The sequence below is a fragment of the Neocloeon triangulifer genome, unplaced genomic scaffold (assembly GCF_031216515.1).
Source record: "Neocloeon triangulifer isolate White Clay Creek 2 clone unplaced genomic scaffold, ASM3121651v1 ptg000006l, whole genome shotgun sequence".
NCBI classification, from domain to species: Eukaryota; Metazoa; Arthropoda; class Insecta; order Ephemeroptera; family Baetidae; genus Neocloeon; species Neocloeon triangulifer.
In genome coordinates, this window is record NW_026775549.1 from 3,852,424 (window position 1) to 3,877,024 (window position 24,601).

The 24,601-nt window shown below is 35.3% G+C and overlaps 1 protein-coding gene, 1 long non-coding RNA gene and 1 other non-coding gene across 3 annotated transcripts in view; 2 read left to right on the forward strand and 1 right to left on the reverse strand.

Moving 5' to 3' along the window:
• Positions 1 to 1,414: 1,414 nt before the first annotated feature.
• LOC132194270 (uncharacterized) lies at positions 1,415 to 3,359 on the reverse strand. Its single transcript, XM_059615442.1, has 3 exons — positions 3,029 to 3,359; positions 2,645 to 2,965; positions 1,415 to 2,101 (listed from the first exon to the last, which is right to left on the reverse strand). The coding sequence occupies exons 1-3, from the start codon at positions 3,076 to 3,078 to the stop codon at positions 1,714 to 1,716; spliced, it is 759 nt and encodes a 252-aa protein (XP_059471425.1). The 5' UTR covers positions 3,079 to 3,359; the 3' UTR covers positions 1,415 to 1,713.
• A 164-nt stretch (positions 3,360 to 3,523) lies between these two features.
• LOC132194176 (uncharacterized) overlaps positions 3,524 to 24,601 on the forward strand; it is a 138,069-nt gene continuing 116,991 nt past the window's right edge. The window contains exon 1 of the long non-coding RNA XR_009441518.1: positions 3,524 to 3,708. This is a non-coding gene — a long non-coding RNA (uncharacterized LOC132194176). The remainder of the gene's footprint in view (positions 3,709 to 24,601) is intronic.
• On the forward strand, positions 14,735 to 14,816 carry Trnal-aag (transfer RNA leucine (anticodon AAG)). Its single transcript has one exon. It is a non-coding gene; the product is annotated as a tRNA-Leu (tRNA).

Consider the following 24,601-nt stretch of genomic DNA (forward strand, 5'->3'; position numbering starts at 1 on the left):
GCGGCTGATGACGGAGGTGTAGCAGGGAATTTTCCCGGCGGCCGATCTTTCACCCGCCCGCGCCATTTATAATAAGTGACGTGAGCCCAAGAGTGATTAGAGAAATACATCACACTTGATTGGCATGTGTGACACTCGGCAGTGATGAATGGCCTGCCCTAGGCCTGCACGGTAAACCACACCAGACACGTCACCAAATAACAGCCTAGACACAATTTTTATATCCAGACTCCCGCGCGCCACATTTGTGTGGCCCGAGGCAAAAATCAATATCGAAAGTAATCCGTCTCTAAATATTTGCACTGTTTCTCTGTCCGACCGACCTCCCGCCCGAAAGCAAGATAAATTGATTTTTGATGAGTGGCAGCCATCAAGTAATCTGTCATAGAATAAAAACAATAATAAAAGGAACAAAAGGCCACGAACAGCTGAAGATTGTTGTTCTTTAATTAGCTTTAAAACTTAAGAAACACAATGGGATAGAAAGTTTTGAAATTTATTACATAATCAACCCGCAACCTAAAAATATATTTTACAGAGAACAAAAGTGTTAGTTCCCTTTTTCTATAGGTAAGCTCTTGGGGTAAGTGTTAAATAAATTCATTTGTAAAAATGAGAAATAATAAATGTTTTCCCATTAGTTATTTCATTTTCCAAGATATTCTGAGTTAAATCTTCTGGTCCACAGTGCTATAAATTTAACAAAAAAAGTTTTGAGCACTGCAAATTTAAAGTTTGATGCAAATCCATAAAAAAAATTAACCTTCTTGATTGATACAAAAATTTTTAATATTTTTCCCTTTAAAATTACTAAGAACCAAATCAAATAACATTAACCATATCCTGCTAAATCTTTAATGTAATTTTTAAAACAAGTAGAATTTCCTATGTAAATTAAAGCTAGAAGTGTTTTCTTTCTTTCTCTTAATTCTTCCCTTTTTTTCTTGCCATAAAATTTGTTGAATTTATCAAAACTTCCATGTTCAACTAAATTAAATACAATGAGCGGTATTTGCTTTTAAAAACAAAAATTTTTCTTCTCAATCAGAATGATTAAAAATTAAACGGTTCCTTTGTTTGCAGCTTATTAGTTAATATAAGAGAAAAAAAGCAAATTTGAATTCCTGTCGTACATTATATTTAAAAGGGAGCGGTTCCTCTCGTCTTTTGAGGGAGAGGCATTTCTCTGCCTCTGCGTGAGCCGTGAATATTTATTCGCCAGTCTTATTTTCCCGAAAAACGGAGGCGCGTCTGAAGGGCTGTTGCGCGCCGCGCGAATATTAAAAGGTGCGCGCGGCTATCAAAAGGCATCATCGGTCGGCGCACAGAAGCTCCTTTACCTGTCACGACCGCATTCTCGGAACCACACACCGAAGACGCATCGCGCATTGTTGTCATAAAAAGCGGCGGCCGCAAAGCTAGGCGGCTGATTAATTAATCTTGGCCTGTCACAAATTTCAAACGTCTCGCGAATTCAGCAATAAATTATGAGGAAAGAAAAACAAAGCGAGATTTTTCCGATGGAATTTGGCGAGAAAAAAACAGAATAATTTATGGACTCGCGGGTAACACAGGTTGTAATGAGAACAATGGCCGATCTTCGTTGCAGGAATTCCTTTTATTCTCTCGAAAATATTCCAACCAGAGACTTATATAACTTGAAAGGAGGAAAAAGCCGCCGCTCACTTTGCACTCAGTTTAATTAAATGAGGCTCAATTATCGTCGCCGTGCAATGAAGACATGAAGTTCTTGAGTTTGTCGATGCCAGAACTGTTGGAGGTGGAAGCAACGGCACCTTTTCCGCGTTGAGCGTCTTTCAGCAGGTTGATCAAAGAAGGCAGCACTTTGTTCAGCGAGTACAGGCCACACACGCCTGCAACGAACCCTTTGAGCACCAGGGGAGCAGTGACTCCCACCGCGGGGCACAACACGGTCACAATCAGCACCAGACTGGCCGGCAATGCCGTGTACACAATCAGGGGTGGCATCACTTCGTCCTTGATGAACTCCAGAATGGTGGTGAACTTACAGGTCAGCCAGGTGTACCACACCTCAGGGGGGTCATTGTCACTCGGGGGTGGGTTGTCTGTGGTTGAGTACCTGCAACAAAAGTTAAGCAAAAGAAAAAATTTAGAAAAATCAAGCTCCTGGATATTTTGAAAACAAAATAAAATGTCATAAATAAAATTAAAATGATGCAATAATAAATTGCTTAATTATAGTTTGTTAACTTTTAATAATATCAAACTTGCAGTTAAATTATTTTGCATTTAAATTTACAGTTTCAGATTCTTTTTAACTGTATTGTTTAAGTTATTTCTGTAGATTGGTGGAATAAAATTGAATTAATTATTTATGAAAAATTAACTTTACATTTAGGTTGCAGAACGAAACAAAATATATTGAATTAATTTGGTTTTTTTAATAATTGGGCTTGGGACTCACAATAAATTTAAATAAAAAGAACAAAAAAACAAAATCAAAATTAATCAAATTGCATAAATCCTGACTTCCATTATAATTTCCATAAATGATTTTAATTAAAAATTCCACATAATATATAATGAATAGCAAATTTTAAATAGAATTGTAAATTTAATTTATCATTATTTATAAATGTTTAATTGGCGTATTAATAATTACTTTCTGCGCCACTCTGGGGATGTAGCTTGTGGCCTTGAACGAGTCCAAGTGGTGTTGGTCTTGGACTGAAATGTGTCCATCAGATCCTTGACTTTCTGTAGGCAGCTGTTGAGTTCTTCCACCGCCTTTTTGGTCACCTCAACCTTTTCCTCGGCCTCGTCCACCCATTCCTCCTTGCTCTCCGACCTCATCTTCTGGAAGAATCTCTTGGCAGGTTCTGAAACTTCCTGGATTTGAGGCAACAGGAAGTCGGACACTTTCTCGTCCAGCTGAGTCATTTTATCCACAAAAGAAGAAAGCTCTTCTTTAGGATTGGGAATGCTAAAATGAGAAAAAAAAATTAAAATTGCCTCTTCGAGGCCCACGTGGGTTTCATCCACTTACGATTCGAGCGCTTTTCCAGCTCTTTCCCACAAAGACGAGCACATTTCCATGATGAACTTAATCACTTCTAGTCTACTATATCACTTCGCAACACTTACTCGGTCTAAAATTAAACTGATAAAGCAAACAATCACCGCGAAAAAGTCTTGAAAATGATAACAGGAAGTTCTCGTCTGCTTTCATTGCTGGGTCTGGCCTTGGTGCTTAGACTTCTAAAACGTTAACACGCCTGCCAATGATGCCAGTCTGAGCGCTTAGTCTGAGGATCAAACTTTTCCCACGTTCATTGAAGTTATTTTCGGCTGACATTTTTAATCCCCACTGAATATAAAAACATTGGAATTAATTCTTTCCAACGATATTTAATATTTCGGCAGAAATAATAATTAAAATCAAAACTATTAAACTTTTTCGTGTTGGCAACGATTTAAATTGTGCGAGAGTGAGTCATTCTATTTTAAGACTCTGGGCAGGCACCAAGAGCAATGAGTTGCGTCCGTCGCGATCTCGTCCCCCTCCAAGCCCCATCACCACATGGCAGGCCAAAAACATCAACAAATATTATTTTCGCCATGTGAAACGGATCGAGTGCAACGATCTGGCCGTGAAGGTCAAGGTCACCGGGTCATGGTGGGCATTTAAGTGGACATCAAGGCAAAGGAGTGATCTGAAATTCTAAGGTAGTTCTGAATTCTGAATCAGTCAATCAGGTCTGAATTTTGGTGAAACTTTTGGCAAGTTTTAGATGTGTCGATTTTTTTTTTAAATTTTTTATTTGTATTATTATTTTGTGCTCAATTCATTTCGTCCAGGTGGAATAGGTCATTAAACATATTTAATATCAAGAGTGTTTTCCGGAAATCTGTCTTTTTCCCTATTCTAATATTTTATTTCTGATAAACGATTCTTTTTTTTAATTTCAAATTATTCCTCGTTACTCAACATAATTTGAAGGCGAAAAAATTAACGCTCTTTTTTGGGCACTTTCTTTTTAAAAGATAAAAAAATATCAGAAAAGTTCAACACGAATGTGTCACTCACTGTCACCATACAGCATGGAGTGTCTCCAATTACACAATCGGCAACGTTTATCAAAAGAGGAAACATTAATCACGAGCTCCGCAATTTGACGTTTTTAAATTCTTGTCCACTGCGTATACCTGTCGTTGACAAGCGGCAGTAAATTTATACCTTTTTCGCAAAATTGCCGCTCATTTTACGACCCAAAATTACAGTTCGCGGAGGAAGGAAAATAATTGCCACCGACTGACACATATCATACACTCGCATGATAATTAAGGAGATCGAGCAGATTGATAAATCCGAGTGCTGGAAACCCCGTTTTACTACCAATTATAAGAGGACGTTCAATTAAAATAAAAAGAGAAGAACTTATTCTAGAAAGAGCTACGCAGCATAATATCAGTGAATGCAAAATATTTTTTGGATTATTTTATCAAAAAATCTGCAATTTAATTAATTATTTTCTTTATGTAAAATCTCATCAATTTGCTCTGAAATTGACCTTTTATTTTGAAAAAAAACAAAATCTTAAAAATGTTGAAATCTTAAATAAAAATTTTGAAAAGTAAAGTTTAGATATCATTTTCATATAATTATTCTGTTCAAATTTCCTGATATGAGAGTTTTATACCATTAATTTATCAGATTTGTGTATACGCATTATTCAAATTTTTTTATTTTTCAGATTTCATGAACAATAGTTAGAGCAATGAACTCAATTAAATGCAATATAAGCAGTTTTTAAGTCAATTTGAATATAAATATTTAATTAATAGAAAAGTTGATAAAGTTATTTGTTATTTACATATATAAGCTTAAAACAGATTTCCCCTTGATGATTTTGAAATACAAGGAGCACCGGAAAAATGCTTCGGAATTTGCAATTTTATAACATGGTAATAGAAAACAAAATAAAAGGGCAGAGTGGCAAATAAATTTTGCGAAAGGAAGCGGTTTGTTAAAGAGCATAAAGGGCGAGTGTATTAACAATGACGATGATGTGTTGCATATTACATGCAAGATTGATGAGCCGAGTGTCAAGACGGATGAGGGATGGTTTCCGCTCTTGTAAATTATCATCAGCGCCGTGCTGAATGAGCGAGCGAGCGAGCGAGCCCTCCCACAGGCATAACAAGATGCAATAATGATAATAATGAGCCAGAGACCGCCACTATTATTCATTTCGTGCGTATTTTAACGGGCAGTGTCAAAGGCGGCGGCACGGCTTTGTCATCTTGATATCCCTTTAATGTCGCGGCAGTGACGCGGCTCAACTGCCGCAGCAGTTACACATTATGACCTATTTCACGTCTCTCCAATAAGACACGTCACTCCACACTCTCATTTGATTTCGCTCCGTCTCGACCCCGCGCGTGGAATTAACTTAATGGGCTCTGATCAAGACGTTACATACTTGACGAAGAGACCGCGGAATTTGCCTTAAATTGCCGAAAACAAGCGCATCGGAATTATGCACGAGAAACGGAAAAATGCTCAAAAAGCTGAATCACATAAGCAAAAAAATTTATTTTTAGAAGGGTTTTTTATTGAAAATACTTTTATTTAATTATAAAGTTTATAAAAATATGAATTTTTCATAAGGGTTTTAATTTTATTTTTAACATTTTAAAAATTCTGAATTTTTAGAAGTAGCTAAAATTTGAAATTCTTTTCAAAATACTAAGTTTCTTTGCATAATTCGAAGCTGAAAATCATCATTTTTTTTTTTTATCAAAGCTTTGATTTTCATTTGCAAATCGTATTTAGTGCAAAAAATTTGCCTATAAATCAGAATCAAAGTTATTTATGGCATTTATTAAAGTAAATGTTTTACTGTGTTTTACTAAAATGCAGTGCGAACTTTACTACAGAGCACAATTTGTCCCACATTTAAAATTCAAGTATCATTTATTGATGGATAAAAAAGAATAATGATTTATTTTGAGAAGCAAACAACTCACTTAGGAAGAATCAAGAAAGTTTGTATATTTTGGAAAGCTGCAGCTAATGTGGCCAGAAGCAATAAATCAATGTGATTAATTAGCTCAGGGTTGGTTGGTGTGTATGTGTGTGATTTTCAATTCAAAATGCGAAACAGCGCTGATTACATACCTGTGGAGCGCGGCTCGTGATTAATCAATACATACACACAGATATACACCTGGCGTTTATTAATAACAAGCTAGGAGAAGAGCAGCAGGGTTGCGAGAGCGAGATTAATCATTTTCACTTTGATGTTTCGTGCCACTAATGAAAAACATTTTCTCCATAATAAATCCGTCCCAATTGGCAGCTTTTTCCGCAAACATTTTTATTGAAGGTGATAATTCTCTGCGCCGTAAAACATGAAGCAATAAATCTGAGAGGTCGGAATTATAAATTGCGCCGCGGTTTTATTAATAAGCAGATGCCTCCCAACTATTTTTTTTTCGTCTTCTCGCCGCGTGTGTTTTGTTCGATTTCGAAACGGCAGAGGTGGGCACCAGTTGTTTTAATTGATGGCCGCGCTCATCGGTAAAAGACTTAATTATTGGTGCCCGAACGCAGGATTTATGTGGCGATTCAGCAGGTCTCGTAAATTTCACCTCGGAATTCCAATTAAGCACACGCTCTGCGCGCAGCAAAATAAAAGAGAGATGGGCATTTGCTGATGGGGCCAGTGGGCAATTTATTTATGTATTTGCTCTGCACACTTATCTCTTATTTATTGCACTGCACTCTCAAACTCCCTTGCCGGGCAAATTAAATTGCTCCCGAGATATCGATAATTTTATTTTTTACTCTCAATGGTCTCGTTTATTGCGCGGCGCAAGCCTTAATTTTACATCAATAATCGTTTGCGCAATTTTCTTTTGCCCGACGCAAATTGATTAATGGCTAAAACGGATTTATCCACGATTTTAATTGAAATAACTTTATCAAGAATATCCTTCTAAAAAGAGATATAAAATAATATAATGGACCATAAAAATACGCTGGCAATTTGATATGTTTTGGGGATTAATTTCAGGTACAATGAGGAAGAGGAATTTGATAGCACAAATAATTTATGTAAAATTAATAAAATTAACCTGCTTGGATTCTGTCCCGGCTGGGGTCACCAGCAGGTTTTGAAATTTTTCTTTCTGGCTTGTAATTTCACAAGCCTTCAAGAACAGGAAATTATTGTGGAGGTGCATTGATCACTGTGATAGGAGGTTCGAGAGGAATTGCAGGCATTTCGTCTATACAATTTTGGCTATGCAGTCTGGTATTTCCTGCAGTTTCCATTATAAATTCCAGGCGAAATTTACATTCATATAGGCCTCATTCTTCAAATTCCCAACAACCAAACCCGGCCCAGTGGGTCCAATGTGTTATCTTTATCACCATTTGATTTTTTTTTTAAATCATTAAAATGTGAGTGTTCTTATATTAAATATGTTAATATTATTTATTTAAATAACTTCTATTACACTGCTACCATTAGCGCTTTTCCCGAGAAGGATGGGCAATTAAAAAAATAAATAAATAAATTACCAATAAAAATTTTTGGGATCAGATTTTACGCAAATTCAATATGCATTATAAAAATTTAAAATGGTTCGTGTTATTATCAAGAAATGTGGTTAAATTATTTTATAGTTTTCAATAAAATTTTTGAAAATCAATTCTAAATTCCATCAACTTTGGTAAATTTAATTTATTTATGGACTTCAAATCTCAATTAATAATCACCACTCATGTTTTCATTGTTATTTATTTTCATCTGTAATCAATAATATTAAGTTTACTTTACTAAATTTCAATATAATTTTGGAAATTATCGTCGTGAAGAAAAATTTAAGCTGGTAAAAAATAATAACCTATTTTATTCTTGTGTATTTCTCACATTATTTGAAGCTTCATCCTGCTACCACTGTTCATTTGAGTGACGCGGCTGGATTTGTTTTGACATGGAAACTTTTTGACAAGACGCCGAGACATGAAAATCGTTGAAATTATCTGCAATGGAACTGTTTTTACAATTAGTGTACTCGAGTGCGTGCAGGGTATTTATTTAATATTACGACGTCCACGGCTGTCATACAAATGACATTACGGCGGAGACTTGCTCCACTTAATGATTTCAAAAAAGCTTCTCATATATGTGCGTTGAACAACTTATTATCTTTTAGTGGCACATACAACAGGTGTGTGCATATTTCATTCCACGTTCGCTGCTGCTATACTTTTAATGCGAATTGCGCGCTGGCAAAAAAAAAAACGCTGAGAGAATTCCTGCTGACGGCGAAAAGCTCGCAGCACAAATCGCGCGGCCTTATATGTTCTTTTAAATTACATTCAAGTGCCGTCGGACGGAAAATAATGAACATGTGTGAGGGGAATGCTATTCGATATCATTAAATCATTACACAATCAAGCAACTTGTACATGTGCTACTTGAGAGCACAGAACAGCAGCACACAATTCAAGTTTAACGAGATTTTCAGTCACTGATTTTGATGGACGTGTGTCACTTTTCGCTTTCATCTCTTGCCGAATATCTTTTTGGTACTTTTTTTCTGTTTGATTCTAGGAATTATATTAGGAAATCAACCAGGTTTTCATTCGGAATTATTCATCAACATAACTTTTCCACATCCACCAGCGCAGTTTTGGAAGTTTTTTTTAACATCCACGTCCGGAGCAATTTGCGTGGCTATTAATTTTTAAAGACTTTTAAATTCGCAACTTGTTGGAAAATATCAATTCATAAAGAATTTAGCTTGAAACTAAACTAACTCACTAGCCTTTGAAAGAAGAAGGGATATAAAAACTAAATGCTTCTTTAATAAATAAATAAATAAATACTAAAAGTTGCAAAATACACCATAAATATGATGTCCTAGAAGAAGATGAAAGAAAGTTCAATTAAATAATTTCAAATTTATATTATCTATTTGGGCAGTTATTGCCTAAAGAAATCAATAAAGACTCTTTACTATTGCTAGGAAATTCAACCAAAATTAAATATATAGATTTTTTTTTTTAATTCTTTGACTCTTTAGCATGTAAAAACTATTTATTTGAAAGCCATCGCATTTGACTGGTCATCGTAGCAAATGCAAACCGTTACGATTTTCCATCACATCAGCGTCACATAAAACGAATAAACTGCATTTTCCTAATCAACACAATGGATTAAAGTCACCTAGGCGAGACAAGCCGCGAGTGTGGCATAAACGCGTCGATGGCAGCCACAATATTTATGGCCGTGAGCGTGCAGCAGCCGCGCGCACAGTAGCCAGATGATAATGGTGCGGAGGATATACATTCTGAGAAAGAGCACACAATGTGAAATTGAATTCTTTTTTGACAGCGCCACTAAAGAATAATGTTTTCCATCTCATTAAGCACCCACAATGTGTGTAGTCGAGGCCAGTATGGCCGCGAGACTTATGATTTATTATGTATCATAATAAAGTACCGTGACTCTTCACTCGAAAAGCTTCCTAATAATGACGTAGTGGATTTTCACCCGTGTGTGTGCGCCGCCTTTTTACATGTTGATTATTACCTATGTGCTGCATCATGCTTGCAGCTGCTACTTATGTATCGAATGCATTTGTTGATGAAGGTGAAAAATTAATATTTCCCCATAAATAATATGTCAAACGGTGTTTCTGCTGATGCCTGATGATTGTAAAAATTTGTTCTTGTGAGAGCCGAGCACCGCCCGCGGTCTCTCTCGCGTTGCCATAATTAATCATCGCCCGCGTGACGTGTGAGTTTCATTCTTCTTTGCGCAAAGGAAATTTGGACGCTGATTAATGAGCGCCGCCGCTTGATGATACGAACGAAAATGTTTTACGCAGATAACTTTAACGACGCCCGCCTTAATCCTCGCGGTCACATGTGCGTTCCTTATGAAATTCGCGTCACTCTCGCCTGCTGCTTACGTTCATATCTGAAAATTATGCATCTCACAATTAATGCTTTAAGACCCCTGCTTGCGGATAATCCATCGTTAGTGTTTTAATTACTTATAAGAACAGGAAGAGAACGTCGCGAAGTCATGTTTCATTCTGCGCCCCTGCATAGGATTAGGTTATGTTGTTGAAATTTTTAATCTTCTAGTCAAATCATTTTATTTACTTAAATAAAATTAATTAATTGTGGTATGCAAATGCATGCTGGAAAACCTTTTTAAACACATTGTTGGGCCAAAGAAAATTTAGTTTTATTTGTATATTTTTTCTATTTAAAAAATTGTTTTAATTAATATAATGCAAATTTTTTTACTAGATTTCCTAAAAAAAAAAAAAAAAACCAAATCGCAGAGCACCACAACATTAAATTGTTGGTAAAAAAAAGACCCCCATCCACTGGGCCGTAGTTCAAGTGAGACTCTGAGAAAGATTTAATTTTTTTGAATGTACGCATTTTGTATTTATTTAAAAATTCTAATTTTTAAATAAATAAATAAACTCTGCTAATTTTAATTTTTCAGATCAATCTAATTGTTATTGAAAAGTCTGTTTATTTTTTAATCTATTGGGCATTTAAATTATTTAAAATTTGCAAAGTTCTTTAGAAGAATATTCAATTTTGCATAAGAAAACCTGCGTGTGGATACTTTTTACATTGAACACTTTCTGTATTGATTTTATAATTAATTAACTATGTAAATTTTTATTTCGAGCTGGCGACATGAAAATCAACATATACACTATATAGATCCAAATAATCCATGCACTCTCAAAAGTGAAATCCATTATGGCGTTCGAATATAGACAAGGCAGGAAATTGATTTTGTGCAGCAGCCGGGCGCATTTTGTCGACCAGGGTGAAATAATAAATTAGTATCAAAAGTGTCACAGCGCGCGAGTAATAATTTAGTGAAAGGTTAGGCGAGTGAATGGAGCGAGGCCACAACACAATGTATCACTGTCACCCAGCCAGAGGGGTGATGAGTAGTACCTTTGTTGCGAGCCAGGGTTGACACTTCAATTGTTATGCCCAAGTAAGCAGCAGCTGCTCCGACCGAACGACCGACGCGATAATTTCATCCCATAATTCATGCGCGCGGCTATAAAAGCGGCGACATTCAGATTTTTCAAGTGGAAGTAACGCGGTCAAAAGCTGCGTTTTGTCGCGCTTGTCTTTTCCGAGCAGTCAATGAGATAGACTTTACGCACCATCATTTTGATAAGGAGGGAGAGATTATTTTTGCATTATATCTGTTTACCATTCAACATTTACATGACAAAGTGAAGCGATTCACAAAACAAGCAGATGTGCTGTGAGAGAAGATACGACAGGTATGTTTCTGCTTTTATTAACAAATGGAAATCTCCGTGTGATATTCTTACTAAGTTGTTGTTTAGGAAGATTTCTGAGGAGGTCTGGATTTCAAATGAGAAATCTGCAGATATTTGCAAAAATATAATTTTGACATAATTGCACTGAAAGTTATAATTCTTTTGAATTAATTTAAGAATTCTAATTAATTATAAAAAATTCTAATTTATATTAAAGGAGTCTTTAGAACAACCTATATAGGGTGTTAAAATTTCCAATGATTGTCTTTCTATGTTGAAAAAAAATGACTTTTATTTGTTGTACGCAGACTTCATTGTATGCTCGGTCCTTAAGTCTTTATAAAATCTATATAAAAAAGCTTAAAAAAAAAAAACAGTAAAATTAGACTGAATTAAAAGGGGAGAAATTAACGAATTTTCATGAAAAATTTAAAAAATTTAATTTACTTTGATGAAAAAATTAATTGATTTAATGTATATCTACAATGTGGGTTTTTAAGGAAAACAAATCTTGATTTTTTTATTCAACATATATGCAGTCAATTGTGTACAAATTGGTTGAATGCAGTATAAAAAACGATTTTTTTTAGCCACTCCAATATTCCAACTTCATAGCTGAAATTCATTTCACAGGCAATGATTCCAATGAAAGCCTCCAAATTTTCTACAAATCCCTCCAGGGTAATTTAGCGTTTCTTCTCTATGTATCTGAGGCGAGCGCAGAAGTCAAGCCAAACACACAATGGCGAACCGAAATACCTTGTAACTCGGCCCATAAATTGTGCATTCACTCTCTCTTGGCACACATAATAAGGGTGACTCCCTATACCATACACGCCGCAATAAATCGAGCGCAGGGTGGTGGAAAGACACAAAAGCGCACAGTTTGCATCTCGCTCATTATTTTTGTGTCAATGGGTGTTAAATGGGCCCTGCGACTGGGACATAAATTTTTATCTCATTCAGGTGCGAGAGAGAAATTCAGCACATAGGGCGAATTATTTATTGTATTTATGGTGACGTGCAACATTATTGTCTAGACGGCAACACAATGGGCTATTCCTCAAGCGCGCGCCATTATCAAGATGCATTGATAGCGGCCGGAATATTCTCAACACATATAATATGCTCTCTCTCTCTCTCACACGTGCATATATTTTGTTTTATTTGCATCCGACGACGACGGGTGTTTTATGGCCGCGTAAGTTTTCCTTGGGTGTCTCTCATTGTCGGCGGCTGCAGAGAGTTAATCTGTTGAAAGCTTCCCCAGCAATAAATCTGGCAATGAAGGCGTTAAAGAAATTTCAAAATAAATACATAGAAAAATTAAAAGTTCAAATTTATAACCGCATATGAAACTTCCAGAATTGAATCTTTTAGAGATAAACCAAATTAACCATTTATTTTTCTTTATAAACAAAAACAAGTTTTAAATTTCAAAATATTTTTAACTAGTTTAATTTATTTTTTTATATTTCTTTTTTTTTAAAGTAACTAATATACGCTCATTTTTCAAATATAAATGGATTATTTTATTATATTTTATGGTGATTGAAATTTACTCCTAAAATAAAAAATATCAAGAATTAATTCAAATAAATATAACTCTTGAAGTCTGGTTTGAGTAAGTTATGCAAGCACAAGTATTATGTGACTCTGATGGATTAGTCTTTTTCTTTAAATTTATTATTTGGCAATTGTTTCTTTTTCACGGATTTTCGCATAGAAAATTTCATGTAAAACCGGAATGACCCTTCCCCTCATCTTCAACAAACAAAAATTACGATTGATTTTTGTAATGTCTTATAATGTGATATTTCTTGAAGGAAAATAATAGAAACGCTCTGTTGTGACGTGCTTGTTTTAATATTTCAAAGTTTCCCTAGCTTTTTGTTTTGTTTTATTTATTTGTTCTTTACAGGCCAATGCTAAATTTTGCCTTACAATGGAATAAAATAAAAATTGATAAAAGTAAAATTGCACTATAAAAATTTATTCGTTTATTATGCAGGAGAGATTGGGCAATCGCGAGCATGAAATTATAAAATGTGTTCGCAGAGTGCACACGTCGGCGGCAAATGTATGTTTATGCGCAAACAGCAATAAAATAAATAAATATAAGAGTCTCGGTGCGCGCAGAGCGAAAGAGTTGCCGCGGCAAATAAATAAATTCGCCATAAATCTCGGTGATAATACAGTAGCTGACACGAGACATATGCAACCTCCCGCAGAGAGAGCCGGCCGGTGAGCTGCAAATCGGAATAAAGTAACACCGGGACACAGAGACGGACGGACGGGTTTGTTTCTTCTCTTTATTTTCCAGACTGCAAAGGCATATAATAATATTTTATGCGGAATCACAATCAGCACGCTGCAAACCAGTCATGTACGTCTCTCTCTCTTTTCCTTGCGCGCCGAGATATCGATGAATTTATCTTGGAGAATACAAAGAAAGGGTTAAGCAAACTCTCTCGCGGTCCGTCCGAGGAAATATTACAGTGCGCTTGTAATAAATAAATATACGGCGCTCAAGATAAATATAATAAATGGCGGCCTGCGCCCCGCTGCGGAGATTAAAATTATGACTTATGGCTTTGTATTTGTTGACGCATAAATCTTGCCGAGCACACAATTGGGCATTAATTCATCCTGAATGGATTTTAAATTAAATGAATGGGCAATATTGGACTTGACACGCCTTTATGTACTCATAAGTAAAGACGCAGAGACGGCTCTAGGAAGTACATATTATGTAATTTAGATGGATGTGGCCTTTTGACCCTCCTTCAGAATTATTGTATGGTTAGCTTTTCTCCTCCTGCTTTTAATATTCTGAATTTTAATTGCAATATTAATATGAGGCTTCACAGGTCAAATTTATTTCTTATTGTCTTACTTGCAACCGCTATCAATTTGGGTCTTAGCTTTATATATGACTGTTTTAAAATTATTGCAGTTTTTAAACCTTTTTTTTTTAAATTTATGTCATTTTACTATCTAAATTGTAGATTACAAATTTTTTTTCTTACTATCGTTGACTTTAGTACAATATTATTCTAAAGATGGCAAAATGTAAAGCATTCGTTACATTTATTAATGTTAAACAAATTTGTGTTTGGAAAAATATTTTTATTTTAATTTATCAATTGAACATGATATAAGAAACCACAAAATTATTTTAAAAAAATTTTAAATGTGCTATTTAATTTATCCAACTTGTATTAACAATATTAGTATTTTTTGCGGTTAATATCTTTTATACATCTCTACATCTGCAAAAATCTTGAAACTGCCCACAAATAACGTCTTGTTCGCGAAAAGAAATATTGACACCATTTCGGAAGCCGCACGTTGTATGCCATACCTATATATACAGGGAAGCGTCGTCTTTAGCATCAGCGGTAGCGTGGCCGAGCGGTCTAAGGCGCTGGTTTAAGGCACCAGTCTCTTCGGAGGCGTGGGTTCGAATCCCACCGCTGCCACACTTTTGCAGCAAGTTGCTCTTTATTTTTTCATTAACCATACTGAAAATTGATGAAAATTAAAAATTGACTTATATATTGTTGTTTATTTGTCCATTTTTAATTCTTCTTTATTATTACTTATTATTTTTCCTAGCATTTAATTATTTAATCTTCTATACAATACGTTTTTACTATAGCTGTTATGTTAATTTATTAAACACACACAAACAAAAACATTCTTGCCAGGGAATTTTTTTCAAATTGATACATTTTCCTAATAACAATTTATTAGCAGTTACAGCAGATTTTAAATTAAGAATTATTTGTTAGGCAAAAAATTAATTAGTATAATTATTTTATTTTTCTCTTCCCAGTATTTTGCTTTAAAATTTGATTTTATAAGTTTTTCCAATTTTGGACAATTTTTTGTTTCTATAAAAAAAATTCGTTTTGCTACGACATTTTGAATGGCCAAGTGGATCCCGCACTGCATGCGCTGTCTTCGTAATTGGAGAGGAAAATCGCGCTCGCGATGAAAAATCGAATGGCGCAAAGGGCAAAAGCTGGCTGGCAGACAGGGAGGAGTGTGGGTGCAAAGATAGCGCCGTAAATCAGCTGCACCCTCGCGCACTCGCTCGAATCGCATAACTCACCCTCGCGCCGCGCTTTCAGTTCTTACACGATTGATAAATAATGGTGTGACGTTTGCACTCTGCATGTCAGACAAAATAACAGGATGATCAATAGCGGCTGCAGATTTATTCATGGCCATTATTCTTTTCAGTGGCGGCGGCAACTGGCGGGGCCGAGAGGGCATGTAACTTGCATGTAAATCATCCCCTGTTTGCACTCGCCGCCTGCCTCGGCCGACGCTCTAATTGCACACCTTGGAACACCTCGTTCCTTTCAAAACCAAAATTCAAAGATTATTTGATATTTTTTCTTTCTCATTCAAAAATAAAATACAACATTCATTTTCAGAAACTGCGATAGACAATTTGAGAATAATTTTGAGCGTTATTCAAAAAGTATTTATATAAAATTAAATCAATACCAGTTGACAGCAAAACTTTTCCGTTTCATAATAAAAAAAAAGAAACCAAATTGATTCAAAAAATTTGGTTTTAATAAAATAAATAAATTATTTCCTTTGTCCTTTTTTCAATTGGAATAAAAAAATTTCAATGATGTATTTGATTTGATATGTTTGACGCATTAATTTATCATTAAATTTTTTAATGTTTCCAGATTTCCAATTTTATTGTTTTATTGTTCTAAATATTTTTAAGACCTCCTTAATACTTCTTTTTGTATTAATTCATAGCTTTCAAAATTTTCCAATAAATAATGACAAATTTATAAAATTCAATAAATATATTTAAAAACGAAAAAATTATTGCATTAGAATTATTTAAAGACTTTTATAACTTACACTAACCATCATTTTAATCGTTGTTATATCATTATCTTTTTTCGTTTTTAATTATAGGAAACATAAATAATTCAATTTATTGGAGTGTGTGGATTCTTCAAAAATTGTAATCTAAATAAAATGTTAATAATAAAAGACGAATTTATACACAACAGTAATTTCAACTAATACAGAAATGCGGCCACAAAATAAATTCATAATTTAATTGTGATTCTATAAATATCGTACTGAAAGTCCACTTTTGAAACCTTATTTTATCACCTCAATTCTGGTATAAGCATTTTCTACTTATTTCAATTCACTAAAACATCACAGCGGGGTTTTGCAACAATGGAGCAAATTAAAAAACCAGCCGGACACAGATGATTTTCTGAGAAACATTTAAAAGCCACGATAACAAAGTGCCGCCTCGCGTCGAGTACACAATGCATACTCTCAAGTCTATATAAATTTGAGTAAGAAGCTCTCGTAGTGTTTTTGATATACTTTCATTGTTGATTCGGCACGGTTTTCACCGTTGATAATGAAGAGCCTTGTTTATACGGAGGAAATCGAAGAGCGAGATGGATGGTCGGTCGGTCGGTCGGACGGATTCAAAGGCAAGCGTTTTTCATTATTAAAAGTTGATGGGGAAGCAGCAACGTGTCCGTCTGTCTGTACAGAAATAAATAACAACCCGCGAGTCTCTTTTCAACAATAATAATAAATAATGAATGATTCTCTCTTTTCTGGCCGCCGCCGCCTGCCAGCCAACGCAATTCATACACGAAAATGATAAATGGATCTTTTACGATGCAGACACAACAATGGAGCGCAGTTGAAGTATAAAATTTGCGTGCTCTTCCCCTCTTTGCTCCTTTAGCTAGGTGTTACCATACCATGTGCGCGGCGCGGTTTTAAGGTGGCGCACACGTAAGGATGGTAGGAGGATTGATGATCCCTCTAATGCACAAAAGCAAAATTATTCATTCCTCTCACCTCGAGGCCATCACTCTTTCGCCCAAGTTCGCCTTGCTGATTTCGCTAGGGGCTAAAAACGGCCAAAATTTAACCCCATTTCTTTGCAGACGCACCAGATATTTGAGATGAAAATTTAACTCTCTCTGTTTTTCAAGAATATTCTCAATGAGAATTTTTCTATATTACTAAATTAAATTTGTTTTTTCATTCAACTTTTAAAAAAATTATTGATTAAGCAATAAATAGTTTTAAAATCTTTTATTATTAACTTTGATTCTATTTCTCAATACAGAAATTAATTCAGACCCTGCTGTGCAAGAAAACCTAATGTTTGGCAAGCAAATAAAATTTTCAAATTTGAAAAGCTATTTCAAAATTTAACAATAATGGCTACACCTGTGACCATGAATTAAGAAATCTCCTATGGTAAAATATCTCTCAACTAAATTTATATAATTATTGATAGCACATATAAATTTGAGTTTAAACTCGAAGCGCTCAATTATGTTAAAACTAACAATTTTTCATTGCATGATCTCTTCTGCTACTTAACATACTTGCTGCACTCGTTTTTAATTAATTTAGCTCATGGGTAAATTTGTAGCCGGATGCCATAAAAAGCTTAATGGCCAATCAACGCAGACAAATTTATTGCGCGCACCTGCTTCCAGCTGGAGCGATAAAAATGCAAACTACCTGCCACTCCATGTTTTTATTTCAATCAATATAGAATTTATGTGCTAATGTGCATACATCGGTGCGGTTTAGCAACTCGTCCTTGTTCGGTCTAATTTATGATTCAATCCGGGCTGGCGTTAGCTTATTGCATTTTTTTAACATATTCTAATTTTTTTTTTCAAATTCCTGTTCACAGAAATTTTATTTAATTAACTTATTGTGGCGGAGTCCCGCAATAGGGCCGAAAAGAACAAGGCCGAAAACGGCTGAGCGGAACAAGGCCGAAAAGGAATAGGGCCGAAAAAAGGAACAAGGCCGAAAGCTGAAAAATAACCGATAACCGCGAGCGCGTTCAGCTCAGCGAACATTCAATCCTTTGCGCGTCAATATCAAAATCCGTCATGCGGCCGTTTCGCATTGCAAAATAGATGAAAATTGATTTTACACAAGATTTCGCAAAAAATCTTCATTTTGGGCGAGACACATAATCACAAAATCACATAAATTTGGGGGACAACAAGATGAAGATAAGTTGATCTCTTGCACAGCTTAAAAAACCATACTGCATCGGAACTCGGAAAAGATCTTTCAAGAAATTATTTGTCCAGGAAACTTATCACTTATGTGTATAAACTTCTCAACCTTTTCCTATAAGATCATTGTAAATTTTTTATGTCCACTGACCTATTGATTTGAAAAAAAGCTTATTTTGAAAAAAAAAATTAATTCTAGGAAATTCTCATAACAATGCTAAATTTAAATTTCAAAAATTTGGTTCTCCTAACAAATTCATTTTGTCTTAACTATGTCTCCTTGGAACTGACATAAAAAATCCAATGCTAAAATGTAGAGCAAAATTAATTGGGTCATTTTTTTGCAAAAGCTCTCCTTAATATTGAGTTTTCAAGTCTGCTGGTCAGTTTTTGGTTCACGTGTTTCCAGCATATGTTTCCAGCATAAATAAAACCAGGAAACTGAAAATTTCCTCCCTACCACATATTAAATAATTTAGATATTTCTTACTTTGATTTATAAGGGCGATGATAAAAAAATTTGTGTCCTGAGACCCGAGGCGTTCCATTTCTTATTGGGATGGCGGGTTGACATAACACGGTAATCGCGGTGATTTCCCAAAAAAAATCGGTTCTTCCTAGTTTGTTTGCACCGGTATTTCGGCCTTGTTCCTTTTCGGCCCTATTCCTTTTCGGCCCTGTTCCGCTCAGCAATTTTCGGCCTTGTTCTTTTCGGCCCTATTCCGGCACTCCATTGTGGCAACCCGCTCTGGCGAAAAATGATTTAGCTATAATTCAGAATTATAGAGATGGAAATACTTTTTTTTACTTTTAACTTTTTAAGTTGGACAAAATGAATTTTTTATCCTTGTAAGGATTGGTTTCGGAATATTTTCTAAGCTTTCAATGTCAAAATATCCAAAACACAAAACTTGTACTTCTTATGGAATTTATTCAGCATCTGACAAATCAAGTTGTTAACAGGCTATTTAAAAGTTTTTTAATCCAGTTGCATTTGAAGTTTTGCTAAGAATTCCAATATAATTTTATATAACCCTAATTAAATTATGTTACATTATCTACATGAAGTTTTGTATAAAGAATATTTTGTTTCATTCCTCTTTCAAAATGAAAACAATATTTATAATAAGGCATCGCCACATTTATTAATTTTACATATAATAAATTGGTAAATTAATTAAATATCAATAAGGTTGTTCTCTGATTATAGTTTCTTAGTGGCAAAAGAGGTCGTGCAAATTGCAAATAAATTACAGCTTCCGCAAATCACAAAAAGAGTAGTCAAACAGGCAAATAAAACATAAAATTGACATCAGGATGCGCGCATTAGTAAATTGGCCTTCCAAGCGAGAAAGAAGACTACTTATTGCACCGCTCTCGTTAGAGTGGTCGTCATTTATTTCAGCTGCTGAGATGTTTCTCTCTCTAAGCAGCATGTAATTTAGTGCATATCATTAAAATTTATTCCTCGTAATTACAGAGAGCGACGGCCGGCCGGCGCACACACTCACATTCAGCTGACAGAGATAGACATTTCAATACCCGGATGTTACACGTTTAACCTGTTGTTGTGGCGGTGCATTTTAAATGTGTGTGTGGAGGAATTAATGTTCAAGCGCTATGGTTTCTAACAGCCCGACGCTGCGTGTAAACTATTAATTAGCGTCCAACTACGGACTTTCTCGACAACTTGCTAAACACAGCCGCCATTAGCGTCTCCAAATTGGCGCTAATTTTTAACCAACCAGTCGCTGCGGGCCTTAACAGAGATCACAGATAAGGTTAAAATAACAATCTGAAAACAAATCAAATATTAAGCAATATTTCTTCTTTTCATTTAAAATAACGTTGAGCCATTTGTTAAAATTGTATTTGATAAATAAAAATCTAATGAATTGTATGTAATTGATTATGCATGCTTTTTGTAAATTTTCATGTCCAAAAGAAATTAAAATTATTAGCCTTATTTTTTTCTTGTGCTTTAAAAAAAAATACAGATATTTTAAAACGACTTTTTGCATAAAAATGACAAAACGTGTGACTGACAAGTATTAATATTTTAGCCAAGTCTCCTTTTTATTTTTAAAAAATGAGTCATTTAGCATACGCAGCCATATGAATAAAGATTATAATATTTTTTATTATTATTATTATTCATTCAATCAAAGCTATGTGTTGAATGGATTTTGTCTCATCCAAATTTAAATTCATAAAAAAAGAAGTAAAAATCATAACAATTCTCTTCTGGTCCCCAGCTTAATTTCGGGGCAGTTATATGCAACCCGCGCCACTTCTCCGCGTTGAGCACTGCCTAACTCAACAAGTCGCAGGGGTTGTTTCCATTACATCGCTGCTGAGTGAGAATTTGTTGAAAACCAATTTACCTTTTCTTATTTTTCGCAAGTGAGCAGAGAGACAGACAGGAAGTGAAGCGAGGCGGCAAAAAAGCGCCCGCATGCTTTAGAAGGCAAGCGAAAAAAGGGTTCGGAATGAAAAAAAAAAGAAAGAAAGACACTGCGGGGGTAATAAATAACAACATTCATTACAGCATTAGAGCTGCTAAGTCATGTTCAAAGCATTATCGCCTGCGAGGCCAGCCGTGCATTGTGATCGCCCTGTATGCGGTCTGCGTCTCACAATCGGCGCTCACTACTTTTTCACAATGCGACCAAGTCGAAAACCGCGCACTCCAATTAAGCTTGCGGTGCGGTCGCGCGCGGCATCGACGACGCGTCAAAGCACCACACCGGCAGCTGTTCTTCAGATTAGGGGGCACTTTGTTTATATTTACTCGGACCTGTGTGAAAATCCGAGGCATCCAGCGGTGACTGACAGATATTCAAATTTGATCTGAAGGGCTATGATGACGGTTTGATAAATGTTCTACTTATAAGAGTGATGAAGTGCTGTCCAAAGAGGAATTTAGCAGCAGCTGTCTCTTCAAAGAACAATAAAAACAAAATACTGGGAAAGAAACTAAGAAATAAAATCTAAATAATTTTAAATTGATCCGGAATTAATAATCTAGTTGGAGAAATAATTTGAACAAGGACACAGGCTTTTTATTGAACTCATAAGTTTATCTTTAAAATTGCTTTTGAATATTATATTAAATTAATCGATCAAAGAGCGATTAAGGTGCTAAATTTTTATGAATTATAGATTTAAAAACATAAAATTGACACAACTATTTTTTTACCAATACAAAGCTTTTCTCACCAGTTAGTTCAAATAATTACCATTAAAATAAACCATCTTTCTGGGACGTTCCCATCATAAATCTCTTGTTTTGTATTTAAATGAAAGTAATAAAGTTTTAAAATATCTCCCATATATCTGTTCAAATAGAAATTTGTGGTGATAATTCAGAGAATTTGTCACTTTAAGTGTGATATTTGATCCCTTTCATCACCCTGTGTGCTCTTTACATTGGGTTACTAATTTCCACATCCGAGCAAAAGATACAAGAGAAGAGAGGATGTGGTGGTGGTGGAATAACAGGCCGCGCGAATGTGCTCTGCGGTCCCCATGGCTTTTCTGTAAGCGGCGAGGCGTGTGATGTCTCGGGCTGTCTCCTTCATGATGCCCCGCTGTCACTGCTCTGTCGTTTCTACTTTGCTGATGACACAGGCGGAATAATCTTCTTTATTTCGACAGCCCTTTTACAAAAAAAAAGAAAGAAAGAAATCCAGCACGCAGCTGAGCGACAGTCACCAGAGATAATCTCGCCTCACAATCACATTTCCGAATCCCAGACGCGTCGCCGCCAAAACGAGAAATCCAGAGCAAAATGAAAATCGTTCAAATCCGGAGGGGGCTCCAGAAGCAATCAGAAAATGGGAAATTTCCAGTCACAAAAAGAAAGAGCATTTACATATCCGTTGTGGCAAAGTTGTTTTGACTTGTCAAATGTTTAAGCGGAACTCTGAGCCTTTTTTATTTTTTAAGAAAGCTCCCCTGGGCCGTTGATTGTGGCCGGAGTATTTATAAGAAATAAATTATTTCACACTCCAACAAAGAAAAGGGAAGCCCTTGAGAGGTATAAAAAAATCTTATAATAAATTATTACACAGCAGAGGGGTGATGAACGTCAGCAAACAAAAAATCTTATTAGTTGACAAGGCATGACCAACAGAGTAATATCATTCTGCTCGGTTGCTTCCGAGAAATAAATTTTCACCCTTGTTTTTGTCGCTTTTTCTCTCTTGAGAGCAGAGCGTGCGTGTAAAAAGAAGTTTGACGCTTTAGGGCGCTCTTGTCGGATCGAAAGAGAGTGCAAGGCAAATAACATTTAATGATGGTTTGGAAACACAATGGCACAGCGACCAGTCTTTTTTTGTGTGATGATATATAAAAGGGGTGGCAGCAGGGTGGGCTTTTTGCGCTTTGACTAAAATAACAAGTTGCTCATTAATTCGCGTCAGTCTGCGGCCGCTTTTTAAACAGAATCAACCATCGCGAATAATAGAGAATATAAAAGAGACTGTTAAACTTTGCCTCTCTTTGCACCACTTCTCGCAAATTGACTCTCATTCAAGCGAGCATTTCAGTTAAAAGCTAAAATTTTGGCAACTTGATATAATATTTGCTTATTCTTCTCATGAGATTCAGATAAATTTTTTGTTAAACTTCAGAGTTCCGCAAGATTTATTCTCAATTCTTCTTCATTTGTAATTTTTGGTATATATTTTTTCATTAAAAATTTAAATGGATCAGACCTGCGCAGTTGAAAACTCAAGGCATTAAAGACCAGTTTTGTGTTTTGTATAAAAAGTGGTTGTGTCTTGTAAATCATTCTTTGGAAATGGCCGGTCGGGTGGAAACCCTTTAGGCGTCAAAGGTTTTCATTATGATATTAAATCTTCAACCCCTCGCTCATAAGCCGAACACAAAAAGCAACGCGAGAGAAAAGAGGACCACCAAATTTTATTACACGCCGCCGCCAACGGAGAAATAAAGAGTGAGATCCAACTGTATAAATAAAGGCGAGCTGAATATAAAAAGGATGAAATATTGGTCGGACAGCTCCCTTATTATAAATACCTGCGCGCATGCAGTGCCTTAATAATACTGTCTAATTAATTACAACAGGGAATTACGCTGTCTATAAGTCGGCCGTAAATTTTATAACGCGCAGCTGTTCCTTTTCATCTCTCTTCTTGCGCGTTTGCCACACATGCATTTAAAGCGTCCGAGAGAGAGTGAGAAAAGAAGTTTTGCGTTCACCGATTATTCACGGCGATTAATTATATGCGAGCCTCAGCCTAATAAATTAACCTGCACTTCTGGCAAATTATATTCAGCTGTGAATAAAGAGCATAAATTCACACTTCCTACTGCATGCAGAGAGGAGTGCTTTGAAAAATGCTCCCTCTGCTAAAGTGTGGAAGGAAAAGTAGACCAAGATGATCTTCTTATATATTTTTTTTTCATGAAAGAAAATGTAAATGTTGTGGGCAAGAAGCAAATTTGCCGTCATCGAAAATAATTAAGCAGCTTAATTGTACATTGTAGAGCTTTGAGTTTTTTTAATTAATTAAAAAGATAATTTTTTAATTGTTATTTGTTCGTTACAACATAACCTTGAAAATTGCAGCTGTATTGTTGTGTATTATAAGTTCAAGTATATATATTTCCATATTTGAGCAGTCATAGTTAAACATTTTTTTTTTAAATCTTAAAGATTGAAATGATTTTTTTTAAATAAGTTAACCTTTCAAGTTACAAAAAGAGCTTTGAATAATTTCAAATATGATAATAATTTTTTTAGTTAAAACTGAACCTGAATCCAGAGCTTTTCTCGGCTTATAAACCGTAGTTGGTAGCACTGCTACTTCAGCACAGCTTCTTGCCCACAACAGAGATGAGGAGGAAAGGAAAAGGTGCGTGTACTGTGAGTATAAAACTACTTTATGGGGAAGTTGATAAAGAAAAGAAAGGCAGAATTACGATGTCATAACTTCATCTTAGCGGGTAAAAGGCGTTTTCACATTATTATTTTCACACACAGCTTGCCCATATAAAGGCGGCAGTGTATAAAGGATTTGATTGTTAACGTTTCTTTTTCTACGCAGCGAGGGGAAGTTGCAAAAGATTTTTATTATTTTTTTTATCGGCGTCCTAAATAAAATATTACAATTGAATAAAGTAGTATAGAAGGGTGAAAGAAGTATACATTCTACGGCGGAATAACCACCACA